The 24,488-nt window shown below is 46.8% G+C and overlaps 1 protein-coding gene across 1 annotated transcript in view; it reads left to right on the forward strand.

The window, feature by feature from the left end:
* The window catches only part of entpd1 (ectonucleoside triphosphate diphosphohydrolase 1), a 69,150-nt gene that overhangs the window by 20,836 nt on the left and 23,826 nt on the right, over window positions 1-24,488 (forward strand). The window contains exons 3-5 of the mRNA XM_029748220.1: window positions 8,275-8,392; window positions 9,350-9,500; window positions 22,617-22,776. Of these exons, the coding sequence (XP_029604080.1) occupies window positions 8,275-8,392; window positions 9,350-9,500; window positions 22,617-22,776 (429 nt within the window). The remainder of the gene's footprint in view (window positions 1-8,274; window positions 8,393-9,349; window positions 9,501-22,616; window positions 22,777-24,488) is intronic.

Raw genomic sequence — 24,488 nt, forward strand, 5'->3', positions numbered from 1 at the left:
TAGAAACTTTGGAGTGTTTTCTATCCAAAGCTAATAATTATATGCATATTCTAGTTTCTGGGCAGGAGTAATAATCAGATTAAATCGGGTATGTTTTTTATCCGGCCGTGAAAATACTGCCCCCTATCCATAACAGGTTAATAGAAGCCTCTCCAACAAAATCCAGGTAAAATCAGGAATTCCCCAGGACAGCTGTCTAGGCCCCTTACTTTTTTCAATCTTTACTAATGACATGCCACTGGCTTTGAGTAAAGCCAGTGAAGTGTGTCTGTATGCGGATGACTCAACACTATACACGTCAGCTACCACAGTGACTGAAATGACAGCAACACTTAACAAAGGAGATGCAGTTAGTTTCTGAATGGGTGGCAAAGAATATGTCACGTCCTGACCAGTAAAGGGGTTATTTGTTGTTGTAGTTTGGTCAGGACGTGGAAGGGGGGTGTTTGTTTTATGTGGTTTGTGGTTTGTTGGGATATGTGTTTATGTAGAGGGGTGTTTGTTTAGAGTATTCCGGGGTTTTTGGTTATGTTCTCTGTTTTGTATTTCTATGCTTTGTCTATGTTGTGTATTTCTTTGTGTTGGCCTGGTATGGCTCTCAATCAGGAACAGCTGTACATCGTTGTTGCTGATTGGGAGTCATACTTAGGTAGCCCTGTTTTCACCTGTCATTTGTGGGAAGTTGTTTTTGCACTGCTAGGGTTAGCCTGCAAAACTGTTTAGCTGTCGTTCGTTTTGTTATTTTTTGTTGTGTTCTAGTTTATTAAAATAAAACTTTAAAATGAGCACTCAACCCGCTGTGCCTTGGTCAACTTCACACGACGGCCGTTACAGAATAAGTTAGTCCTAAATTTAAAAAAAAACTAAAAGCATTGTATTTAGTCGAAATCATTCAGTAAACCCTAAACCTCAACCAAATCTTGAAATTAATTATGTGGAAATTGAGCAAGTTGAGGAGACTAAACTGCTTGGAGTAACCCTGGATTGTAAACTGTCCTGGTCAAAACATATTGATACAACAGTAGCAAGGATGGGGAGAAGTCTGTCTAAAATAAAGCGTTGCTCTGCATTCTTAACAGCACTATCAACAAGGCAGGTCCTAGAGGCCCTAGCTTTGTCGCACCTGGACTACTGTTCAGTCGTGTGGTACAGGTGCCACAAATAGGGACAGGAAAATTGCAATAGGCTCAGAACAGGGCAGCACTGCTGGCCCTTAAATATACACAGAGAGCTAACATTAATAATATGCATGTAAATCTCTCCTGGTTCAAAGTGGAGGAGAGATTGACTTCATCGCTAGTTGTATTTGTGAGAGGTATTGACATGTTGAATCCACCACTTTGTAAAGGAAACCAGCATTATGGTCTCAGAACAGGTCCCCTCCTTTGGAAAGGACACCAGCAGTATGATCTCAGAACAGCTCCCCTCCTAAAGGACACCAGCAGTATGATCTCAGAACAGCTCCCCCCTAAAGGACACCAGCAGTATGATCTCAGAACAGCTCCCCTCCTAAAGGACACCAGCAGTATGATCTCAGAACAGCTCCCCTCCTAAAGGACACCAGCAGTATGGTCTCAGAACAGCTCTCCTCCTAAAGGACACCAGCAGTATGATCTCAGAACAGCTCCCCTCCTAAAGGACACCAGCAGTATGATCTCAGAACAGCTCCCCTCCTAAAGGACACCAGCAGTATGATCTCAGAACAGCTCCCCTCCTAAAGGACACCAGCAGTATGGTCTCAGAACAGCTCCCCTCCTAAAGGGCACCAGCAGTATGATCTCAGAACAGCTCCCCTCCTAAAGGACACCAGCAGTATGGTCTCAGAACAGCTCCCCTCCTAAAGGACACCAGCAGTATGATCACAGAACAGCTCCCTTCCTTTGTAAACGACACCAGCAGTATGGTTTCAGAACAGTTCCCCTCCTAAAGGACACCAGCAGTATGGTCTCAGAACAGCTCCCCTCCTAAAGGACACCAGCAGTATGATCTCAGAACAGCTCCCCTCCTAAAGGACACCAGCAGTATGATCTCAGAACAGCTCCCCTCCTAAAGGACACCAGCAGTATGATCTCAGAACAGCTCCCCTCCTAAAGGACACCAGCAGTATGATCTCAGAACAGCTCCCCTCCTAAAGGACACCAGCAGTATGATCTCAGAACAGCTCCCCTCCTAAAGGACACCAGCAGTATGATCTCAGAACAGCTCCCCTCCTAAAGGACACCAGCAGTATGATCTCAGAACAGCTCCCCTCCTAAAGGAGGCCAGCAGTATGATCTCAGAACAGCTCTCCTCCTAAAGGACACCAGCAGTATGATCTCAGAACAGCTCCCCTCCTAAAGGACACCAGCAGTATGATCTCTATTATTGCATCTCTTGATCTTCTCCCTGATAACACTTTGTTAGTTACTTCTGATGTTGAGTCGTTATTCACTAATTGCCCACACGAGGGCGATATTGAAGCCATGGAACATTTTCTTCTGCAACGTGACCCTGATGAACTACCTTCCAGTGCTGCATCATAACATTGGCTGAAATAGTACTCACACACAACTACTTCATGTTTCTAAATTGTTTCTTTATTCAGACGAAGGGCACTGCTATGGGATCCCATATGGCTCCTAACTATGCTAATTTGTATGTGGGTTACATGGAACGGTCAATTCTCAATCTTCTCAAAAATGTTTTCTTGCCTAACAGTATTATTTGGAGACGGTATATTGATGATATTTGTGTTCTATGGAGGAGTGATGCCAAACAGCTCCAGGTGTTCCATGCTTTTCTGAACTCCTGTTCCGAGCACCTGAGATTTACTCTGCAGTCTGACACACGTCAAATCAGCTTCCTTCATCTTCTGATGTTGTGTGAGGATAGTATTCTATACACTGATCTTTACAGGAAACCTACTGAGCATAACAGTGTGTTGAGGGCTGATAGCTGTAACCCGCTTCACAAAGGCAACCTGCCTAAATGACTACAGACCCGTAGCACTCACGTCCGTAGCCATGAAGTGCTTTGAAAGGTTGGTAATGGCTCACATCAACACCATTATCACAGAAACCCTAGACACACTCCAATTTGCATACCGCCCAAACAGATCCACAGATGATGCAATCTCTATTGCACTCCACACTGCCCTTTCCCACAAAAGGAACACTTATGTGAGAATGCTGTTCATTGACTACAGCTCAGCGTTCAACACCATAGTGCCCTCAAAGCTCATCACTAAGCTAAGGACCCTGGGACTAAACTCCCTCTGCAACTGGATCCTGGACTTCCTGACGGGCCGTCCCCAGGTGGTGAGGGTAGGTAACAACACATCTGCCACGCTGATCCTCAACGCTGGAGCTCCCCAGGGGTGTGTGCTCAGTCCCCTCCTGTACTCCCTGTTCACCCACGACTGCATGGCCAGGCACGACTCCAACACAATCATTAAGTTTGCAGACGACACAACAGCCTGATCACTGACAATGACGAGACAGCCTATAGGGAGGAGGTCAGAGACCTGGCCGGGTGATGCCAGAATAACAACCTATCCCTCAACGTGACCAAGACTAAGGAGATGATTGTGGACTACAGGAAAAGGAGGACCGAGTACGCCCCCATTCTCATCGACGGGGCTGCAGTGGAGCAGGTTGAGAGTATCAAATTCCTTGGTGTCCACATCAACAACAAACTATCATGGTCCAAACACACCAAGACTGTCGTGAAGAGGGCAAGACAAAACCTATTCCCCGTCAGGAAACTAAAAAGATTTGGCATGGGTCCTGAGATCCTCAAAAGGTTCTACAGCTGCAACATCGAGAGCATCCTGACTGGTTGCATCACTGCCTGGTATGGCAACTGCTCGGCCTCCGACCGCAAGGCACTACAGAGGGTAGTGCGTTCGGCCCAGGACATCACTGAGACCAAGCTTCCTGCCATCCAGAACCTCTACACCAGGCGGTGTCAGAGGAATCAAAATCAAAATCAAATCAAATGTATTTATATAGCCCTTCGTACATCAGCTGATATCTCAAAGTGCTGTACAGAAACCCAGCCTAAAACCCCAAACAGCAAGCAATGCATGTGAAAGAAGCACGGTGGCTAGGAAAAACTCCCTAGGAAAAACTCCCTAGAAAGGCCAAAAACCTAGGAAGAAACCTAGAGAGGAACCAGGCTATGAGGGGTGGCCAGTCCTCTTCTGGCTGTGCCGGGTGGATATTATAACAGAACATGGTCAAGATGTTAAAATGTTCATAAATGATCAGCATGGTCAAATAATAATAATCATAGTAGTTGTCGAGGGTGCAACAAGCACGTCCGGTGAACAGGTCAGGGTTCCATAGCCGCAGGCAGAACAGTTGAAACTGGAGCAGCAGCACGGCCAGGTGGACTGGGGACAGCAAGGAGTCATCATGCCAGGTAGTCCTGAGGCATGGTCCTAGGGCTCAGGTCCTCAGAGAGAAAGAAAGAAAGAGAGAAAGAGAGAATTAGAGAGAGCATATTTAAATTCACACAGGACACCGGATAAGACAAGAGAAATACTCCAGATGTATCAGACTGACCCTAGCCCCCCGACACATAAACTACTGCAGCATAAATACTGGAGGCTGAGACAGGAGGGATCAGAAGACCCTAAAGATTGTCAAAGACCCCAGCCACCACAGTCATAGACTGTTCTCTTTACTTCCGCATGGCAAGTGGTACCGGAGTGCCAAGTCTAGGACAAAAAGGCTTCTCAACAGTTTTTACCCCCAAGCCATAAGACTCCTGAAGAGGTAATGAAATGGCTACCTGGACTATTTGCATTGTGTGCCCCCCCAACCCCTCTTTTACGCTGCTGCTACTCTCTGTTTATCATATATGCATAGTCACTTTAACCATATCTACATGTACATACTACCTCAATCAGCCTGACTAACCGGTGCCTGTATATAGCCTTGCTACTGTATATAGTGCTTCTTTCACATGCATTGCTTGCTGTTTGGGGTTTTAGGCTGGGTTTCTGTACAGCACTTTGAGATATCAGCTGATGTACGAAGGGCTATATAAATACATTTGATTTGATTTGATATATAGCCTCTCTACTGTATATAGCCTCTCTACTGTATATAGCCTCTCTACTGTATATAGCCTCTCTACTGTATATATCCCCTCTACTGTATATAGCCTCTACTGTATATAGCCTCTACTGTTATAGCCTCTCTACTGTATATAGCCTTTCTACTGTATATAGCCTCTTTACTGTATATAGCCCCTCTACTGTATAGAGCCTCTACTGTATATAGCCTCTCTACTGTATATAGCCTCACTAGTGTATATAGCCTCACTAGTGTATATAGCCTCACTAGTGTATATAGCCCCTCTACTGTATATAGCCTCTCTACTGTATATAGCCTCTCTACTGCATATAGACTCGCTACTGTATATAGCCTCTCTACTGTATATAGCCTCACTACTGTATATAGCCTCTACTGTATATAGTCTCTACTGTATATAGCCCTTCTACTGTATATAGCCTCTCTACTGTATATAGCCTCTCTACTGTATATAGCCTCTCTACTGTATATAGCCTCTACTGTATATAGCCCTTCTACTCTATATATAGCCTCACTACTGTATATAGCCTGTCTTTTTACTGTTGTTTTATTTCTTTACTTACCTATTGTTCACCTTATACCTTTTTGCACTATTGGTTAGAGCCTGTAAGTATGCATTTCACTGTGAGGTCTACTACACCTGTTGTATTCAGCATTTCACTGTGAGGTCTACTACACCTGTTGTATTCGGCGCACGTGACAAATAAACTTTGATTTACTTACAATCCCTTAACCAACAATGCCGTTTATGTCACGGTTGTCGTGGTGAATGGAGGACCAAAACGCAGCAGGAATCAGACACCACTATGATGACACCTAATGATGACCACCTGTCACGGTTGTCGTGGTGAATGGAGGACCAAAACGCAGCAGGAATGTGGATGCTCATCTTGATTTATTTATAAATAAAGTGAACACCAAAATAACAAACAACTAACGAACAACAAAACAGTCTTGCTCACACACGCAAAACAAGAAACAATCTCCCACAAACACTAACCCAAACAATTACCCATATATAGGACTCTCAATCAGAGGCAACGAGAAGGCACCTGCCTCCAATTGAGAGTCCAACCCCCCATTAACCTAAACATAGAAATACAACAAACCCGAAAGAACATAGAAATACCAAAACATAGAACATAGACCAAAACCCCGGAAATAATAAATCAAACACCCTACTACATAATACACCACCCCGAACCACATAAAACAAACACCCTCTGCCACGTCCTGACCAAACTACAATAACAAATAGCCCCTATTACTGGTCAGAACGTGACAGTTTATTATTTTTTAAAAATAAAAACCTAAAAAGAATAAGAAATAAAAGTAACAAATAGTTAAAGAGCAGCAGTAAAATAACAACAGCGAGACAATATACAGGGGGTACCGGTACAGAGTCAATGTGGAGGCTATATACAGGGAGGGTACCGGTACAGAGTCAATGTGGAGGCTATATACAGGGAGGGTACCGGTACAGAGTCAATGTGGAGACTATATACAGGGGGGTACCGGTACAGAGTCAATGTGGAGGCTATATACAGGGGGTACCGGTACAGAGTCAATGTGGAGACTATATACAGGGGGGGTACTGGTACAGAGTCAATGTGGAGGCTATATACAGGGGGTACCGGTACAGAGTCAATGTGGAGGCTATATACAGGGGGTACCGGTACAGAGTCAATGTGGAGGCTATATACAGGGGGTACCGGTACAGAGTCAATGTGCGGGGTCACCGGTTAGTCGAGGTAATTGAGGTAATATGTACATGTAGGTAGAGTTATTAAAGTGACTGTGCATAGATAATAACAGAGAGTAGCAGTGGTGTAAAAGAGGGGGAGGGGGGGCAATGCAAATAGTCTGGGTAGGCATTTGATTAGATGTTCAGGAGTCTTATGGCTTGGGGGTAGAAGCTGTTTAGAAGCCTCTTGGACCTAGACTTGGGAAAGGAATCGATCACAAACATTGGCACATTCTAAGATCCGATGACAGTATTGGTAATGTGTTTTCGGACCCTCCCTTGGTCGTATTCTCACGGGGCAGAAATCTCAGATCAATTGGTACACTCTGATTTACCACCCCAAGACATCCCTGAACAACGTCTATTTACGCCTCTACTGGATGTAAACTACTAGTGTAATGGCTGTACTCAATGCAAACACACTTACAAATGTAGATTCTTCAAACACCCACAAACAGAGAAACAAATCCCAATCACTGGTGTTTCCACATGCTCCACTAAGGCAGTTACTTATCTTATAACTTGTCCTAAATATTATGTGGGTAAAACAAAGCACAAATTAAAAGTACAAAGCATCGTAGCACCATTAGGGGCAAAAACACAACTTTTTTTAACTAGGCAAGTCCGTTAACAAATTCTTATTTTCAATGACGGCCTAGGAACAGTGGGTTAACTACCTTGTTTTTGTACCTTGTCAGCTCTGATATTCAAACTTGCAACCTTTCGGTTACTGGCCCAACGCTCTAACCACTAGGCTACGCTGATGCCCCAGACTTACCCCGTTGCGCTCCAGTTTTTGGAAGCGAACCACTAGATTTCAACACTACGTTATATCGGCATCGAACATGTCACCCTCCCTAGGAGAGGGAGTGACCTCGACAATTTATTGTTAAAACGAGAGGCTGCCTGGATCTTTCATTTAAAGGACCTCGCTCCCTTCGGTCTCAACGTAGACTTTGATCTGAAGCCATTTTTGTGATTATTGTGATTTTGCTATTCTTTGTAAATATTTTGTAGGCCTATGTAGCCAAATTGTATCTATGATCGTATGCTATCAATTTATGTTTTTGTATGTTATTCTTATGTCTGAGAATGAACCAATGATATCAGGCCACACCCGGCCATGATTACAGACACCTGTGTGTGTTCTTTGCCACTTTATAAACTAGTGACCCGCAGTGTTTGTCATTATACCCTGATAAACAAACGTTGGTTATTCAGTTATTAAATTATTTCATCTGAGCTCCTAGTGCCTCTACTTTTCTTTCTCAATCAGCGAATGGGGATCCAGAATAAATACACGTGTCGTGGCTGAAGATGTGTGCTACGGGTTGGTAGTCATTTAGACAGATTAGATTCTTAGGTACAGGGACTAGGGTGGTTTGCTTGAAACATGTAGGTATTACAGACTGGGTCAGAGAGGTTGAAAATGTCTTTCTCTCCATCTCTCAGTATGGGATCGTCCTGGATGCTGGCTCCTCACATACAGCAGTGTATATCTACGAGTGGCCGGCAGAGAAGGATAATGACACTGGAAGAGTGCAGCAGACACACGCCTGCAAAGTCAAAGGTAGACACACACACACGCTATAAAAACCTAGCAAGCGGGGACCGAGAGACTGAAAAACAGCTTCTATCCCAAGGCCATCAGACTGTTAAACAGCCATCACTAACAGAGTGGCTGCTGCCAACATACTGACTCAAATCTCTGGCCACTTTAATACATTTAATAAATGGATTTAAAGGTATCACTAGTTACTTTAAATCACGGCACTTTAATTATGTCTACATATCCTACATTACTCATCTCATATGTATAAACTGTATTCTATCCTATTCTACTGTATCTTAGTCTATGTAATACTCATCTCATATGTATATACTGTATTCTATTCTACTGTATCTGTCTATGCATTACTCATCTCAAATGTATATACTGTATTCTATACCATCTACTGTATCTTAGTCTATGTATTACTCATCTCATATGTATATACTGTATTCTATCCTATTCTACTGCATCTGTCTATGCATTACTCATCTCATATGTATATACTGTATTCTATACTATTCTACTGCATCTGTCTATGCATTACTCATCTCATATGTATTTACTGTATTCTATACCATCTACTGCATCTTGCCTATGCCGTTCGGCCATCACTCATCCATATATTTATATGTACATATTCTTATTCATTCCTTTACAGTTGTGTGTATTAGGTAGTTGTTGTTAAATTGTTAGATGATATTACTTGTTAGATATTACTGCACGGTCGGAACTAGAAGCACAAGTATTTCGCTACACTCGCATTAACATCTGCTGACCATGTGTATGTGACCACTAAAATATGATTTGTTATCTAGTTAAAATGTGTGTTTCGTGTGTGTGTGTCTGTGTGTGTTTCGTGTGTGCGTGTGTGTGTGTGCGTGTGCGTATGCGTGCGTGTGTGTGTGTATGTGTGTGTGTGTGTGTGCGTGCGTGCGTGTGCGTGCGTGTGTGTGTGTGTGTGTGTTTCGTGACCAGGTGCTGGTATCTCCAGCTACTCTGTGTTTCCAGGGCAGGCAGGGGCGTCTCTGAAGAGCTGTATGAAGGAAGCAGAGCGCCTCATCCCCCTAAGCAGGCACCACGAGACGCCCCTCTACCTGGGTGCCACCGCCGGAATGAGGCTGCTCAGGTACCCCTGATCCCTGGACGCAAAATGTTGTTTCGTAGGATAGCTGGAAGTATTATCCGTCGGATGATTGGCTGAGCCCTCTTGGGGGCGTGACCACTCCGAGCCCTTAACAAAACACCAAATCTGGCAGACAATTTCTCTCGTCTCAGATCTGAAAGATTTCCACCAGATAGTACAGTCACAAAGTCAAAATTGGCTATGTTGTAAAAATGTGTGAAAACTCAAATGAGCTTTTTGGTCTTAATTTAAGGTTAGGGTTAGGCATAAGGATAATAATATGGTTATGGTTAAGATTAGGTTTAAAAATCATATTTTAAGAAGATAAATTGTAGAGGTAGGCGCAGTTTCTGACTTTGTGGCTCTGGTAACTAGTGACGACAGATCAGAAATGAGTAGGAACGAACCACCAACTTCAGTGACGCTGATCTTCAAATGATCCACTGATCACCGCGTTTAGGAGGAGAGCTGAAACTACTGACTGGCCAGGCATTACCCACTACTACCCAACAGAGCTGAAACTACTGACTGGCCAGGCATTACCCACTACGACCCAACGGAGCTGAAACTACTGACTGGCCAGGCATTACCCACTACTACCCAACGGAGCTGAAACTACTGACTGGATAAACATTACCCACTACTAACCAACGGAGCTGAAACTACTGACTGGCCAGGCATTACCCACTACTACCCAACGGTGTTTAGGAGGAGAGCTGAAACTACTGACTGGCCAGGCATTACCCACTACTACCCAACGGAGCTGAAACTACTGACTGGCCAGATATTACCCACTACTACCCAATGGAGCTGAAACTACTGACTTGCCAGGCATTACCCACTACTACCCAACGGTGTTTAGGAGGAGAGCTGAAACTACTGACTGGCCAGGCATTACCCACTACTACCCAACGGAGCTGAAACTACTGACTGGCCAGACATTACCCACTACTACCCAACGGTGTTTAGGAGGAGAGCTGAAACTACTGACTGGCCAGGCATTACCCACTACTACCCAACGGAGCTGAAACTACTGACTGGCCAGACATTACCCACTACTACCCAATGGAGCTGAAACTACTGACTTGCCAGGCATTACCCACTACTACCCAACGGTGTTTAGGAGGAGAGCTGAAAATACTGACTGGCCAGGCATTACCCACTACTATCCAATGGAGCTGAATCTACTGACTTGCCAGGCATTACCCACTACAACCCAACGGTGTTTAGGAGGAGAGCTAAAACTACTGACTGGATAAACATTACCCACTACTACCCAACGGAGCTGAAACTACTGATTGGATAAACATTACCCACTACCGCCCAACGGTGTTTAGGAGGAGAGCTGAAACTACTGACTGGATAAACATTACCCACTACTACCCAACGGAGCTGAAACTACTGACTGGCCAGGCATTACCCACTACTACCCAACGGAGCTGTAACTACTGACTGGCCAGGCATTACCCACTACTACCCAACGGAGCTGAAACTACTGACTGGCCAGACATTACCCACTACTACCCAATGGAGCTGAAACTACTGACTTGCCAGGCATTACCCACTACTACCCAATGGAGCTGTAACTACTGACTGGCCAGGCATTACCCACTACTACCCAACGGTGTTTAGGAGGAGAGCTGAAAATACTGACTGGCCAGGCATTACCCACTACTACCCAACGGAGCTGAAACTACTGACTGGCCAGACATTACCCACTACTACCCAATGGAGCTGAAACTACTGACTTGCCAGGCATTACCCACTACTACCCAATGGAGCTGTAACTACTGACTGGCCAGGCATTACCCACTACTACCCAACGGTGTTTAGGAGGAGAGCTGAAAATACTGACTTGCCAGGCATTACCCACTACAACCCAACGGTGTTTAGGAGGAGAGCTAAAACTACTGACTGGATAAACATTACCCACTACTACCCAACGGAGCTGAAACTACTGACTGGCCAGGCATTACCCACTACGACCCAACGGAGCTGAAACTACTGACTGGCCAGGCATTACCCACTACTACCCAACGGAGCTGAAACTACTGACTGGCCAGGCATTACCCACTACTACCCAACGGAGCTGAAACTACTGACTGGATAAACATTACCCACTACTACCCAACGGAGCTGAAACTACTGAATGGCTAGGCATTACCCACTACTACCCAACGGTGTTTAGGAGGAGAGCTGAAACTACTGACTGGCCAGGCATTACCCACTACTACCCAATGGAGCTGTAACTACTGACTGGCCAGGCATTACCCACTACAACCCAACGGTGTTTAGGAGGAGAGCTAAAACTACTGACTGGATAAACATTACCCACTACTACCCAACGGAGCTGAAACTACTGATTGGATAAACATTACCCACTACTACCCAACGGAGCTGAAACTACTGACTGGCCAGGCATTACCCACTACTACCCAACGGTGTTTAGAAGGAGAGCTGAAACTACTGACTGGCCAGGCATTACCCACTACTACCCAACGGAGCTGAAACTACTGACTGGCCAGGCATTACCCACTACTACCCAACGGAGCTGAAACTACTGACTGGCCAGACATTACCCACTACTACCCAATGGAGCTGAAACTACTGACTTGCCAGGCATTACCCACTACTACCCAATGGAGCTGTAACTACTGACTGGCCAGGCATTACCCACTACTACCCAACGGTGTTTAGGAGGAGAGCTGAAAATACTGACTGGCCAGGCATTACCCACTACTATCCAATGGAGCTGAAACTACTGACTTGCCAGGCATTACCCACTACAACCCAACGGTGTTTAGGAGGAGAGCTAAAACTACTGACTGGATAAACATTACCCACTACTACCCAACGGAGCTGAAACTACTGACTGGCCAGGCATTACCCACTACGACCCAACGGAGCTGAAACTACTGACTGGCCAGGCATTACCCACTACTACCCAACGGAGCTGAAACTACTGACTGGCCAGGCATTACCCACTACTACCCAACGGAGCTGAAACTACTGACTGGATAAACATTACCCACTACTACCCAACGGAGCTGAAACTACTGAATGGCTAGGCATTACCCACTACTACCCAACGGTGTTTAGGAGGAGAGCTGAAACTACTGACTGGCCAGGCATTACCCACTACTATCCAATGGAGCTGTAACTACTGACTGGCCAGGCATTACCCACTACAACCCAACGGTGTTTAGGAGGAGAGCTAAAACTACTGACTGGATAAACATTACCCACTACTACCCAACGGAGCTGAAACTACTGATTGGATAAACATTACCCACTACTACCCAACGGAGCTGAAACTACTGACTGGCCAGGCATTACCCACTACTACCCAACGGTGTTTAGAAGGAGAGCTGAAACTACTGACTGGCCAGGCATTACCCACTACTACCCAACGGAGCTGAAACTACTGACTGGATAAACATTACCCACTACTACCCAACGGTGTTTAGGAGGAGAGCAGAAACTACTGACTGGATAAACATTACCCACTACTACCCAACGGAGCTGAAACTACTGACTGGCCAGGCATTACCCACTACTACCCAACGGGGTTTAGGAGGAGAGCTGAAACTACTGACTGGCCAGGCATTACCCACTACTACCCAATGGAGCTGTAAATACTGACTGGCCAGGCATTACCCACTACTACCCAACGGTGTTTAGGAGGAGAGCTGAAACTACTGACTGGCCAGGCATTACCCACTACTACCCAACGGAGCTGAAACTACTGACTGGCCAGGCATTACCCACTACTACCCAACGGAGCTGAAATTACTGACTGGCCAGGCATTACCCACAACTACCCAACGGAGCTGAAACTACTGACTGGCCAGACATTACCCACTACTACCCAAAGGAGCTGAAACTACTGACTTGCCAGGCATTACCCACTACTACCCAATGGAGCTGAAAATACTGACTGGCCAGGCATTACCCACTACTATCCAATGGAGCTGAAACTACTGACTTGCCAGGCATTACCCACTACAACCCAACGGTGTTTAGGAGGAGAGCTAAAACTACTGACTGGATAAACATTACCCACTACTACCCAACGGAGCTGAAACTACTGACTGGCCAGGCATTACCCACTACTACCCAACGGTGTTTAGAAGGAGAGCTGAAACTACTGACTGGCCAGGCATTACCCACTACTACCCAACGGAGCTGAAACTACTGACTGGATAAACATTACCCACTACTACCCAACGGAGCTGAAACTACTGACTGGATAAACATTACCCACTACTACCCAACGGAGCTGAAACTACTGACTGGCCAGGCATTACCCACTACTACCCAACGGAGCTGAAACTACTGATTGGCCAGGCATTACCCACTACAACCCAACGGTGTTTAGGAGGAGAGCTGAAACTACTCACTGGCCAGGCATTACCCACTACTATCCAATGGAGCTGTAAATACTGACTTGCCAGGCATTACCCACTACTACCCAACGGTGTTTAGGAGGAGAGCTAAAACTACTGACTGGATAAACATTACCCACTACTACCCAACGGAGCTGAAACTACTGATTGGATAAACATTACCCACTACTACCCAACGGAGCTGAAACTACTGACTGGCCAGGCATTACCCACTACTACCCAACGGTGTTTAGAAGGAGAGCTGATACTACTGACTGGCCAGGCATTACCCACTACTAACCAACGGAGCTGAAACTACTGACTGGCCAGGCATTACCCACTACTACCCAACGGAGCTGAATCTACTGACTGGCCAGGCATTACCCACTACTACCCAACGGTGTTTAGAAGGAGAGCTGATACTATTGAATGGCCAGGCATTACCCACTACTAACCAACGGAGCTGAAACTACTGACTGGCCAGGCATTACCCACTACTACCCAACGGAGCTGAAACTACTGACTGGCCAGGCATTACCCACTACTACCAAACAGAGCTGAATCTACTGACTTGCCAGGCATTACCCACTACTACCCAACGGAGCTGAAACTACTGACTGGATAAACATTACCCACTACTATCCAACGGTGTTTAGGAGGAGAGCTGAAACTACTGACTGGCCAGGCATTACCCACTACTACCCAACGGAGCTGAAACTACTGACTGGCCAGGCATTACCCACTACTACCCAACGGGGCTGAAACTACTGACTGGCCAGGCATTACCCACTACGACCCAACGGAGCTGAAACTACTGACTTGCCAGGCATTACCCACTACTACCCAACGGAGCTGAAACTACTGACTGGCCAGGCATTACCCACTACTACCCAACGGAGCTGAAACTACTGACTGGATAAACATTACCCACTACTACCCAACGGAGCTGAAACTACTGACTGGCCAGGCATTACCCACTACTACCCAACGGAGCTGAAACTACTGACTTGCCAGGCATTACCCACTACTACCCAATGGAGCTGAAACTACTGACTGGCCAGGCATTACCCACTACTACCCAACGGTGTTTAGGAGGAGAGCTGAAACTACTGACTGGCCAGGCATTACCCACTACTACCCAACGGAGCTGAAACTACTGACTGGCCAGGCATTACCCACTACTACCCAACGGAGCTGAAACTACTGACAGGCCAGGTATTACCCACTACTACCCAACGGAGCTGAAACTATTGACTGGCCAGGCATTACCCTCTACTACCCAACGGTGTTTAGGAGGAGAGCTGAAACTACTGAGACTGGCCAGGCATTACCCACTACTACCCAACGGAGCTGAAACTACTGACTGGATAAACATTACCCACTAGTACCCAACGGTGTTTAGGAGGAGAGCTGAAACTACTGACTGTATAAACATTACCCACTACTACCCAACGGTGTTTAGGAGGAGAGCTGAAACTACTGACTGTCCAGGCATTACCCACTTCTAACCAACGGAGCTGAAACTACTGACTGGCCAGGCATTACCCACTACTACCCAATGGTGCTGAAACTACTGTCTGGATAAACATTACCCACTACGACCCAACGGAGATGAAACTACTGACTGGATAAACATTACCCACTACTACCCAATGGAGCTGAAACTACTGACTGGATAAACATTACCCACTACTACCCAACGGAGCTGAAACTACTGACTGGCCAGGCATTACCCACTACTACCCAACGGTGCTGAAACTACTGTCTGGATAAACATTACCCACTACTACCCAACGGAGCTGAAACTACTGACTGGCCAGGCATTACCCACTACCACCCAACAGAGCTGAAACTACTGACTGGCCAGGCATTACCCACTACCACCCAACGGAGCTGAAATTACTGACTGGCCAGGCATTACCCACTACTACCCAACGGAGCTGAAACTACTGACTGGCCAGGCATTACCCACTACTACCCAACGGTGTTTAGGAGGAGAGCTAAAACTACTGACTGGATTAACATTACCCACTACTACCCAACGGAGCTGTAACTACTGACTGGCCAGGCATTACCCACTACTACTCAACGTTGTTTAGGAGGAGAGCTGAAAATACTGACTGGCCAGGCATTACCCACTACTATCCAACGGAGCTGAAACTACTGACTTGCCAGGCATTACCCACTACTACCCAACGGTGTTTAGGAGGAGAGCTAAAACTACTGACTGGATAAACATTACCCACTACTACCCAACGGAGCTGAAACTACTGATTGGATAAACATTACCCACTACTACCCAACGGAGCTGAAACTACTGACTGGCCAGGCATTACCCACTACTACCCAACGGTGTTTAGGAGGAGAGCTGAAACTACTGACTGGCCAGGCATTACCCACTACTACCCAACGGAGCTGAAACTACTGACTGGCCAGGCATTACCCACTACTACCCAACGGAGCTGAAACTACTGACTGGCCAGGCATTACCCACTACTACCAAACGGAGCTGAAACTACTGACTTGCCAGGCATTACCCACTACTACCCAACGGAGCTGAAACTACTGACTGGATCAACATTACCCACTACTACCCAACGGAGCTGGAATTACTGACTGGCCATGCATTACCCACTACTACCCAACGGAGCTGAAACTACTGACTGGCCAGGCATTACCCACTACTACCCAACGGAGCTGAAACTACTGACTTGCCAGGCATTACCCACTACTACCCAATGGAGCTGAAACTACTGACTGGCCAGGCATTACCCACTACTACCCAACGGTGTTTAGGAGGAGAGCTGAAACTACTGACTGGCCAGGCATTACCCACTACTACCCAACGGAGCTGAAACTACTGACTGGCCAGGCATTACCCACTACTACCCAACAATGTTTAGGAGGAGAGCTGAAACTACTGACTGGCCAGGCATTACCCACTACTACCCAATGGAGCTGAAACTACTGACTGGATAAACATTACCCACTACTACCCAATGGAGCTGAAACTACTGACTGACCAGGCATTACCCACTACTACCCAACGGAGCTGAAACTATTGACTGGCCAGGCATTACCCTCTACTACCCAACGGTGTTTAGGAGGAGAGCTGAAATTACTGACTGGCCAGGCATTACCCACTACTACCCAACAGCGTTTAGGAGGAGAGCTGAAACTACTGAGACTGCCCAGGCATTACCCACTACTACCCAACGGTGTTTAGGAGGAGAGCTGAAACTACTGAGACTGGCCAGGCATTACCCACTACTACCCAACGGTGTTTAGGAGAAGAGCTGAAACTACTGACTGGCCAGGCATTACCCACTACTACCCAACGGTGTTTAGGAGGAGAGCTGAAACTACTGAGACTGGCCAGGCATTACCCACTACTACCGAACGGAGCTGGAACTACTGACTGGCCAGGCATTACCCACTACTACCCAACGGAGCTGAAACTACTGACTGGATAAACATTACCCACTACTACCCAACGGTGTTTAGTAGGAGAGCTGAAACTACTCACTGGCCAGGCATTACCCACTACCACCCAACGGCATTTAGGAGGAGAGCTGAAACTACTGACTGGATAAACATTACCCACTACTACCCAACGGTGTTTAGGAGGAGAGCTGAAACTACTGACTGGCCAGGCATTACCCACTACTACCCAACGGAGCTGAAACTACTGACTGGCCAGGCATTACCCACTACTACCCAACAATGTTTAGGAGGAGAGCTGAAACTACTGACTGGCCAGGCATTACCCACTACTACCCAATGGAGCTGAAACTACTGACTGGATAAACATTACCCACTACTACCCAATGGAGCTGAAACTACTGACTGACCAGGCATTACCCACTACTACCCAACGGAGCTGAAACTATTGACTGGCCAGGCATTACCCTCTACTACCCAACGGTGTTTAGGAGGAGAGCTGAAATTACTGACTGGCCAGGCATTACCCACTACTACCCAACAGCGTTTAGGAGGAGAGCTGAAACTACTGAGACTGCCCAGGCATTACCCACTACTACCCAACGGTGTTTAGGAGGAGAGCTGAAACTACTGAGACTGGCCAGGCATTACCCACTACTACCCAACGGTGTTTAGGAGAAGAGCTGAAACTACTGACTGGCCAGGCATTACCCACTACTACCCAACGGTGTTTAGGAGGAGAGCTGAAACTACTGAGACTGGCCAGGCATTACCCACTACTACCGAACGGAGCTGGAACTACTGACTGGCCAGGCATTACCCACTACTACCCAACGGAGCTGAAACTACTGACTGGATAAACATTACCCACTACTACCCAACGGTGTTTAGTAGGAGAGCTGAAACTACTCACTGGCCAGGCATTACCCACTACCACCCAACGGCGTTTAGGAGGAGAGCTGAAACTACTGACTGGATAAACATTACCCACTACTACCCAACGGTGTTTAGGAGGAGAGCTGAAACTACTGACTGGCCAGGCATTACCCACTACTACCCAACGGTGTTTAGGAGGAGAGCTGAAACTACTCACTGGCCAGGCATTACCCACTACCACCCAACGGCGTTTAGGAGGAGAGCTGAAACTACTGACTGGATAAACATTACCCACTACTACCCAACGGTGTTTAGGAGGAGAGCTGAAACTACTGACTGGCCAGGCATTACCCACTACTACCCAACGGTGTTTAGGAGGAGAGCTGAAACTACTCACTGGCCAGGCATTACCCACTACCACCCAACGGCGTTTAGGAGGAGAGCTGAAACTACTGACTGGATAAACATTACCCACTACTACCCAACGTTGTTTAGGAGGAGAGCTGAAACTACTGACTGGATAAACATTACCCACTACTACCCAACGGAGCTGAAACTACTGACTGGCCAGGCATTACCCACTACTACCCAACAGAGCTGAAACTACTGACTTGCCAGGCATTACCCACAACTACCCAATGGTGCTGAAACTACTGACTGGATAAACATTACCCACTACTTCCCAACGGAGCTGAAACTACTGACTGGCCAGGCATTACCCACTACTACCCAACGGAGCTGAAACTACTGACTGGATAAACATTACCCACTACTACCCAACGGAGCTGAAACTACTGACTGGCCAGGCATTACCCACTACTACCCAACGGAGCTGAAACTACTAACTGGATAAACATTACCCACTACTACCCAATGGAGCTGAAACTACTGACTGGCCAGGCATTACCCACTACTACCCAATGGAGCTGTAACTACTGACTGGATAAACATTACCCACTACTACCCAAAGGTGTTTAGGAGGAGAGCTAAAACTACTGACTGGATAAACATTACCCACTACTACCCAATGGAGCTGAAACTACTGACTGGATAAACATTACCCACTACTACCCAACGGAGCTGAAACTACTGACTAGCCAGGCATTACCCACTACTACCCAACGGTGCTGAAACTACTGACTGGCCAGGCATTACCCACTACTACCCAACGGTGCTGAAACTACTGACTGGATAAACATTACCCACTACTACCCAACGAAGCTGAAACTACTGACTGGATAAAGATTACCCACTACTACCCAATGGCGTTTAGGAGGAGAGCTGAAACTACTGACTGGATAAACATTACCCTCTACTACCCAACGGTGTTTAGGAGAAGAGCTGAAACTACTGACTGGATAAACATTACCCACTACTACCCAACGGTGTTTAGTAGTAGAGCTGAAACTACTGCCTGGCCAGGCATTACCCACTACTACCCAACGGTGTTTAGTAGGAGAGCTGAAACTACTGACTGGATAAACATTACCCACTACTACCCAACGGAGCTGAAACTACTGACTGGCCAGGCATTACCCACTACTACCCAACGGAGCTGAAACTACTAACTGGATAAACATTACCCACTACTACCCAATGGAGCTGAAACTACTGACTGGCCAGGCATTACCCACTACTACCCAATGGAGCTGTAACTACTGACTGGATAAACATTACCCACTACTACCCAAAGGTGTTTAGGAGGAGAGCTAAAACTACTGACTGGATAAACATTACCCACTACTACCCAATGGAGCTGAAACTACTGACTGGATAAACATTACCCACTACTACCCAACGGAGCTGAAACTACTGACTAGCCAGGCATTACCCACTACTACCCAACGGTGCTGAAACTACTGACTGGCCAGGCATTACCCACTACTACCCAACGGTGCTGAAACTACTGACTGGATAAACATTACCCACTACTACCCAACGAAGCTGAAACTACTGACTGGATAAAGATTACCCACTACTACCCAATGGCGTTTAGGAGGAGAGCTGAAACTACTGACTGGATAAACATTACCCTCTACTACCCAACGGTGTTTAGGAGAAGAGCTGAAACTACTGACTGGATAAACATTACCCACTACTACCCAACGGTGTTTAGTAGTAGAGCTGAAACTACTGCCTGGCCAGGCATTACCCACTACTACCCAACGGTGTTTAGTAGGAGAGCTGAAACTACTGACTGGATAAACATTACCCACTACTACCCAACGGAGCTGAAACTACTGACTGGATAAACATTACCCACTACTACCCAACGGAGCTGAAACTACTGACTGGCCAGGCATTACCCACTACGACCCAACGGAGCTGAAACTACTGACTGGCCAGGCATTACCCACTACTACCCAATGGTGTTTAGGAGGAGAGCTGAAACTACTGACTGGATAAACATTACCCACTACTACCCAACGGTGTTTAGGAGGAGAGCTGAAACTACTGACTGGATAAACATTACCCACTACTACCCAACGGAGCTGAAACTACTGACTGGCCAGGCATTACCCACTACTACCCAACGGCGTTTAGGAGGAGAGCTGAAACTACTGACTGGCCAGGCATTACCCACTACTACCCAACGGAGCTGAAACTACTGACCACTAAACAGACGGCTCTGCAGCCTATCAGTGTTATTGGGTAGCAGCCAGCTAAACAGACGGCTCTGCAGCCAGCTAAACAGACGGCTCTGCAGCCAGCTTAACAGACGGCTCTGCAGCCTATCAGTGTTATTGGGTAGCAGCCAGCTAAACAGACGGCTCTGCAGCCTATCAGTGTTATTGGGTATTTCATTAGGATCCACATTAGCTGTTGCAAAAGCAGCAGCTACTCATCCTGGGGTCCACATGCCCAAGAAGGCTCAACCAATTTTTATTTTATTTCTTTTTTGTTTCACCTTTATTTAACCAGGTAGGCTAGTTGAGAACAAGTTCTCAATTACAACTGCGACCTGGCCAAGATGAAGCAAAGCAGTGCGACACAAACAACAACACAGAGTTACACGTGGATTAAACAAACATACAGTCAATAATACAGTAGAAAAAGTCTATATACAGTGAGTGCAAATGAGGTAAGTTAAGGCAATAAATAGGCCATGGTGGCGAAGTAATTACAATATAGCAATTAAACACTGAAATGGTAGATGTGCAGAAGATGAATGTGCAAGTAGAGATACTGGGGTGCAAAGGAGCAAGATAAATAAATAAATACAGTATGGGGAAGAGGTAGTCGGATGGGCTATTTACAGATGGGCTATGTACAGGTGCAGTGATCTGTGAGCTGCTCTGACAGCTGGTGCTTAAAGTTAGTGAGGGAGATATGAGTCTCCAGCTTCAGTGATTTTTGCAGTTCGTTCCAGTCATTGGCAGCATTAGACACTAGCCAGGAATTTCTGAAAACGCTGGACAGTAATGAGGAAGTTAATTTGACAGCACTTGACAATAACTAGGAAGTTTTTACAAAAACACTAGACACTAACCAGGGAGTTAACATGAAAACACTGGACGACAACAAGGAAGTTACTGGACAATAACCAGGAAGTTAATATAAAAACACTGGACAATAACTAGGAGGTTTTTATGAAAACACTGGACACTACCCAGGAAGTTAATGTGAACACACTGGACACTAACCAGGAAGTTAATATGAAAACACTGATTAATAACTAGGAAGTTATTATGAAAAGAATAGACACTAACCAGGAAGTTAATATGAAAACAGTGATTAATAACCAGGAAGTTATTATGAAAATAATAGACACTAACCAGGAAGTTAGTATGAAAACACTGATTAATAACCAGGAAGTTATTATGAAAAGAATAGACACTAACCAGGAAGTTAATATGAAAACACTGATTAATAACCAGGAAGTTATTATGAAAAGAATAGACACTAACCAGGAAGTTAGTATGAAAACTTTGGACACTAACCAGGAAGTTAGTATGAAAACACTGGACACCAACTAGAAAGTTACTGGACACTAACCAGGAAGTTAATATGAAAACACTGGACACTAACTAGAAAGTTAATAAGCTAACCAGGCTGTTATTATAAAAACACTGGACACTAACCAGAAAGTTATTATGAAAACATTAGACACTAACCAAGAAGTTCAAATGAAAAACCTGGACACTAACCAGAAAGTTAATTAAAATCACTGGACACTAACTTGGATATTAATATTAAAACATTGGACACTAAGTAGAAAGTTGATATCAAAATACTAGACACTAATCAGGAAGTTATTATGGAAGCACTGGACACTAACTAGGACATTATTATGAAAAAATTGTACACTAACCAGGAAGTAAAAATGAAAACATAGGACTAACCAGGAAGTTATTATGAAAACACTGGACTAACCAAAAAAGGGTATGTGTGCATGTGCGTGTGCGCGTGTGTTTAGGATGGAGAACCAGAGTTTGTCTGATCAGGTGCTGTGGTCGGTAGAGGAGGTGTTGCAGTCCTCTCCGTTCTCCTATCAGGGCGCTCGCATCATCACAGGCCAGGAGGAGGGAGCCTTCGGCTGGGTCACTGTTAACTACCTGAGTGACCGACTGAAACAGGTGAGAACTTTCTCTTTCGTGTTGAAACACTGCTCATCCATAATGTTTTCACCCCGGTGACGAATGGGGGATATGGCTGGAAAACGTACCTCAATCCAGGGATGGAAGATGGAACAGTATAAATTATCCCATTATCCCATACCAGGGATGGAAGATGGAACAGTATAAATTATACCATTATCCCATACCAGGGATGGAAGATGGAACAGAACTCTAAATTATCCCATTATCCCATACCAGGGATGGAAGATGGAACAGTATAAATTATCCCATACCAGGGATGGAAGATGGAACAGTATAAATTATCCCATTATCCCATACCAGGGATGGAAGATGGAACAGTTGTAAGGGTTGTCGTCATGGAGAGAAGACCAAGGCGCAGCGGGAATGTGGATACTCATATTTTTATCAAAACACGAGAAAGCATCCACAGGGAAAAACAATAAACAATACTCACGACGACAGGAACAGTTTTGCAGGCACACAAAATGCAGTGCAAAAACAACTACCCACAACCCCAAAGAAAAACACACACTACTATATAGGACTCCCAATCAAAGGCAACTCAACACACCTGCCTTCAATTGGGAGTCCAATCACCAACACAACACTTACACACAAAAACCCTGCCACGTCCTGACCAAAACTAATACAATTGCTCCTTCTGCTGGTCAGGACGTGACAGTACCCCCCCCTCAAGGTGCAGACCCCGGAATGCACCTTAAAAAAAAAAACACAAAAAATCCCCAATACCACAACAAAAAACAATAAACAATACCCCCTAAACAATAAGGGAGGGAAGGGAGGGTGACTGCCGTCAACGACTGCACTGTGCTACACCCCCCTCCCCAACCCACCTATATAGGAGGTGGCTCTGGTGCTTGATGTGGACCTTGCTCCACCTTCGGCGTCGCCCACTTCGGTGGCGCCGATAGCTGCGCCGGGCAGGCGGGCCACTCGGGCTGACCCTGGCAGACGGACCACTCGGGCTGGGCCGGAGGACAGGTGGGCCACTCGGGCTGGGCCGGAGGACAGGTGAGCCACTCGGGCTGGGCCGGAGGACAGGCGGACCACTCGGGCTGGTCCGGAGGACAGGTGGGCCACTCGGGCTGGGCCAGAGGACAGGCGGGCCACTCGGGCTGACCCTGGCAGACGGACCACTCGGGCTGGGCCGGAGGACAGGCGGGCCACTCGGGCTGGGCCGGAGGACAGGCGGGCCACTCGGGCTGGGCCGGAGGACAGGCGGGCCACTCGGGCTGGGCCGGAGGACAGGCGGGCCACTCTGGCTAGGCCGGAGGACAGGCGGGCCACTCTGGCTAGGCCGGAGGACAGGCGGGCCACTCTGGCTGGGCCGGAGGACAGACGGGCCACTCTGGCAGCTACGGGCAGTCGGGCCACTCTGGCAGCTCCGGGAAGTCGGGCCACTCTGGCAGCTCCGGGCAGACGGGCCACTCTGGCATCTCCGGGCAGACGGGCCACTCTGGCAACTCCTGACTGGCGGGCGGCTCTGGCGACTCCTGACTGGCGGGCGGCTCTGGCGACTCCTGAACTGGGGGGCGGCTCTGGTGACTCCGGACTGGCGGGCGGCTCTGGCGACTCCTGACTGGCGGGCGGCTCTGGCGACTCCTGACTGGCGGGCGGCTCTGGCGACTCCTGACTGGCGGGCGGCTCTGGCGACTCCTGACTGGCGGGCGGCTCTGGCGACTCTTGAC

The sequence above is a fragment of the Salmo trutta genome, unplaced genomic scaffold, assembly GCF_901001165.1.
Source record: "Salmo trutta unplaced genomic scaffold, fSalTru1.1, whole genome shotgun sequence".
Classification (NCBI taxonomy): domain Eukaryota; kingdom Metazoa; phylum Chordata; class Actinopteri; order Salmoniformes; family Salmonidae; genus Salmo; species Salmo trutta.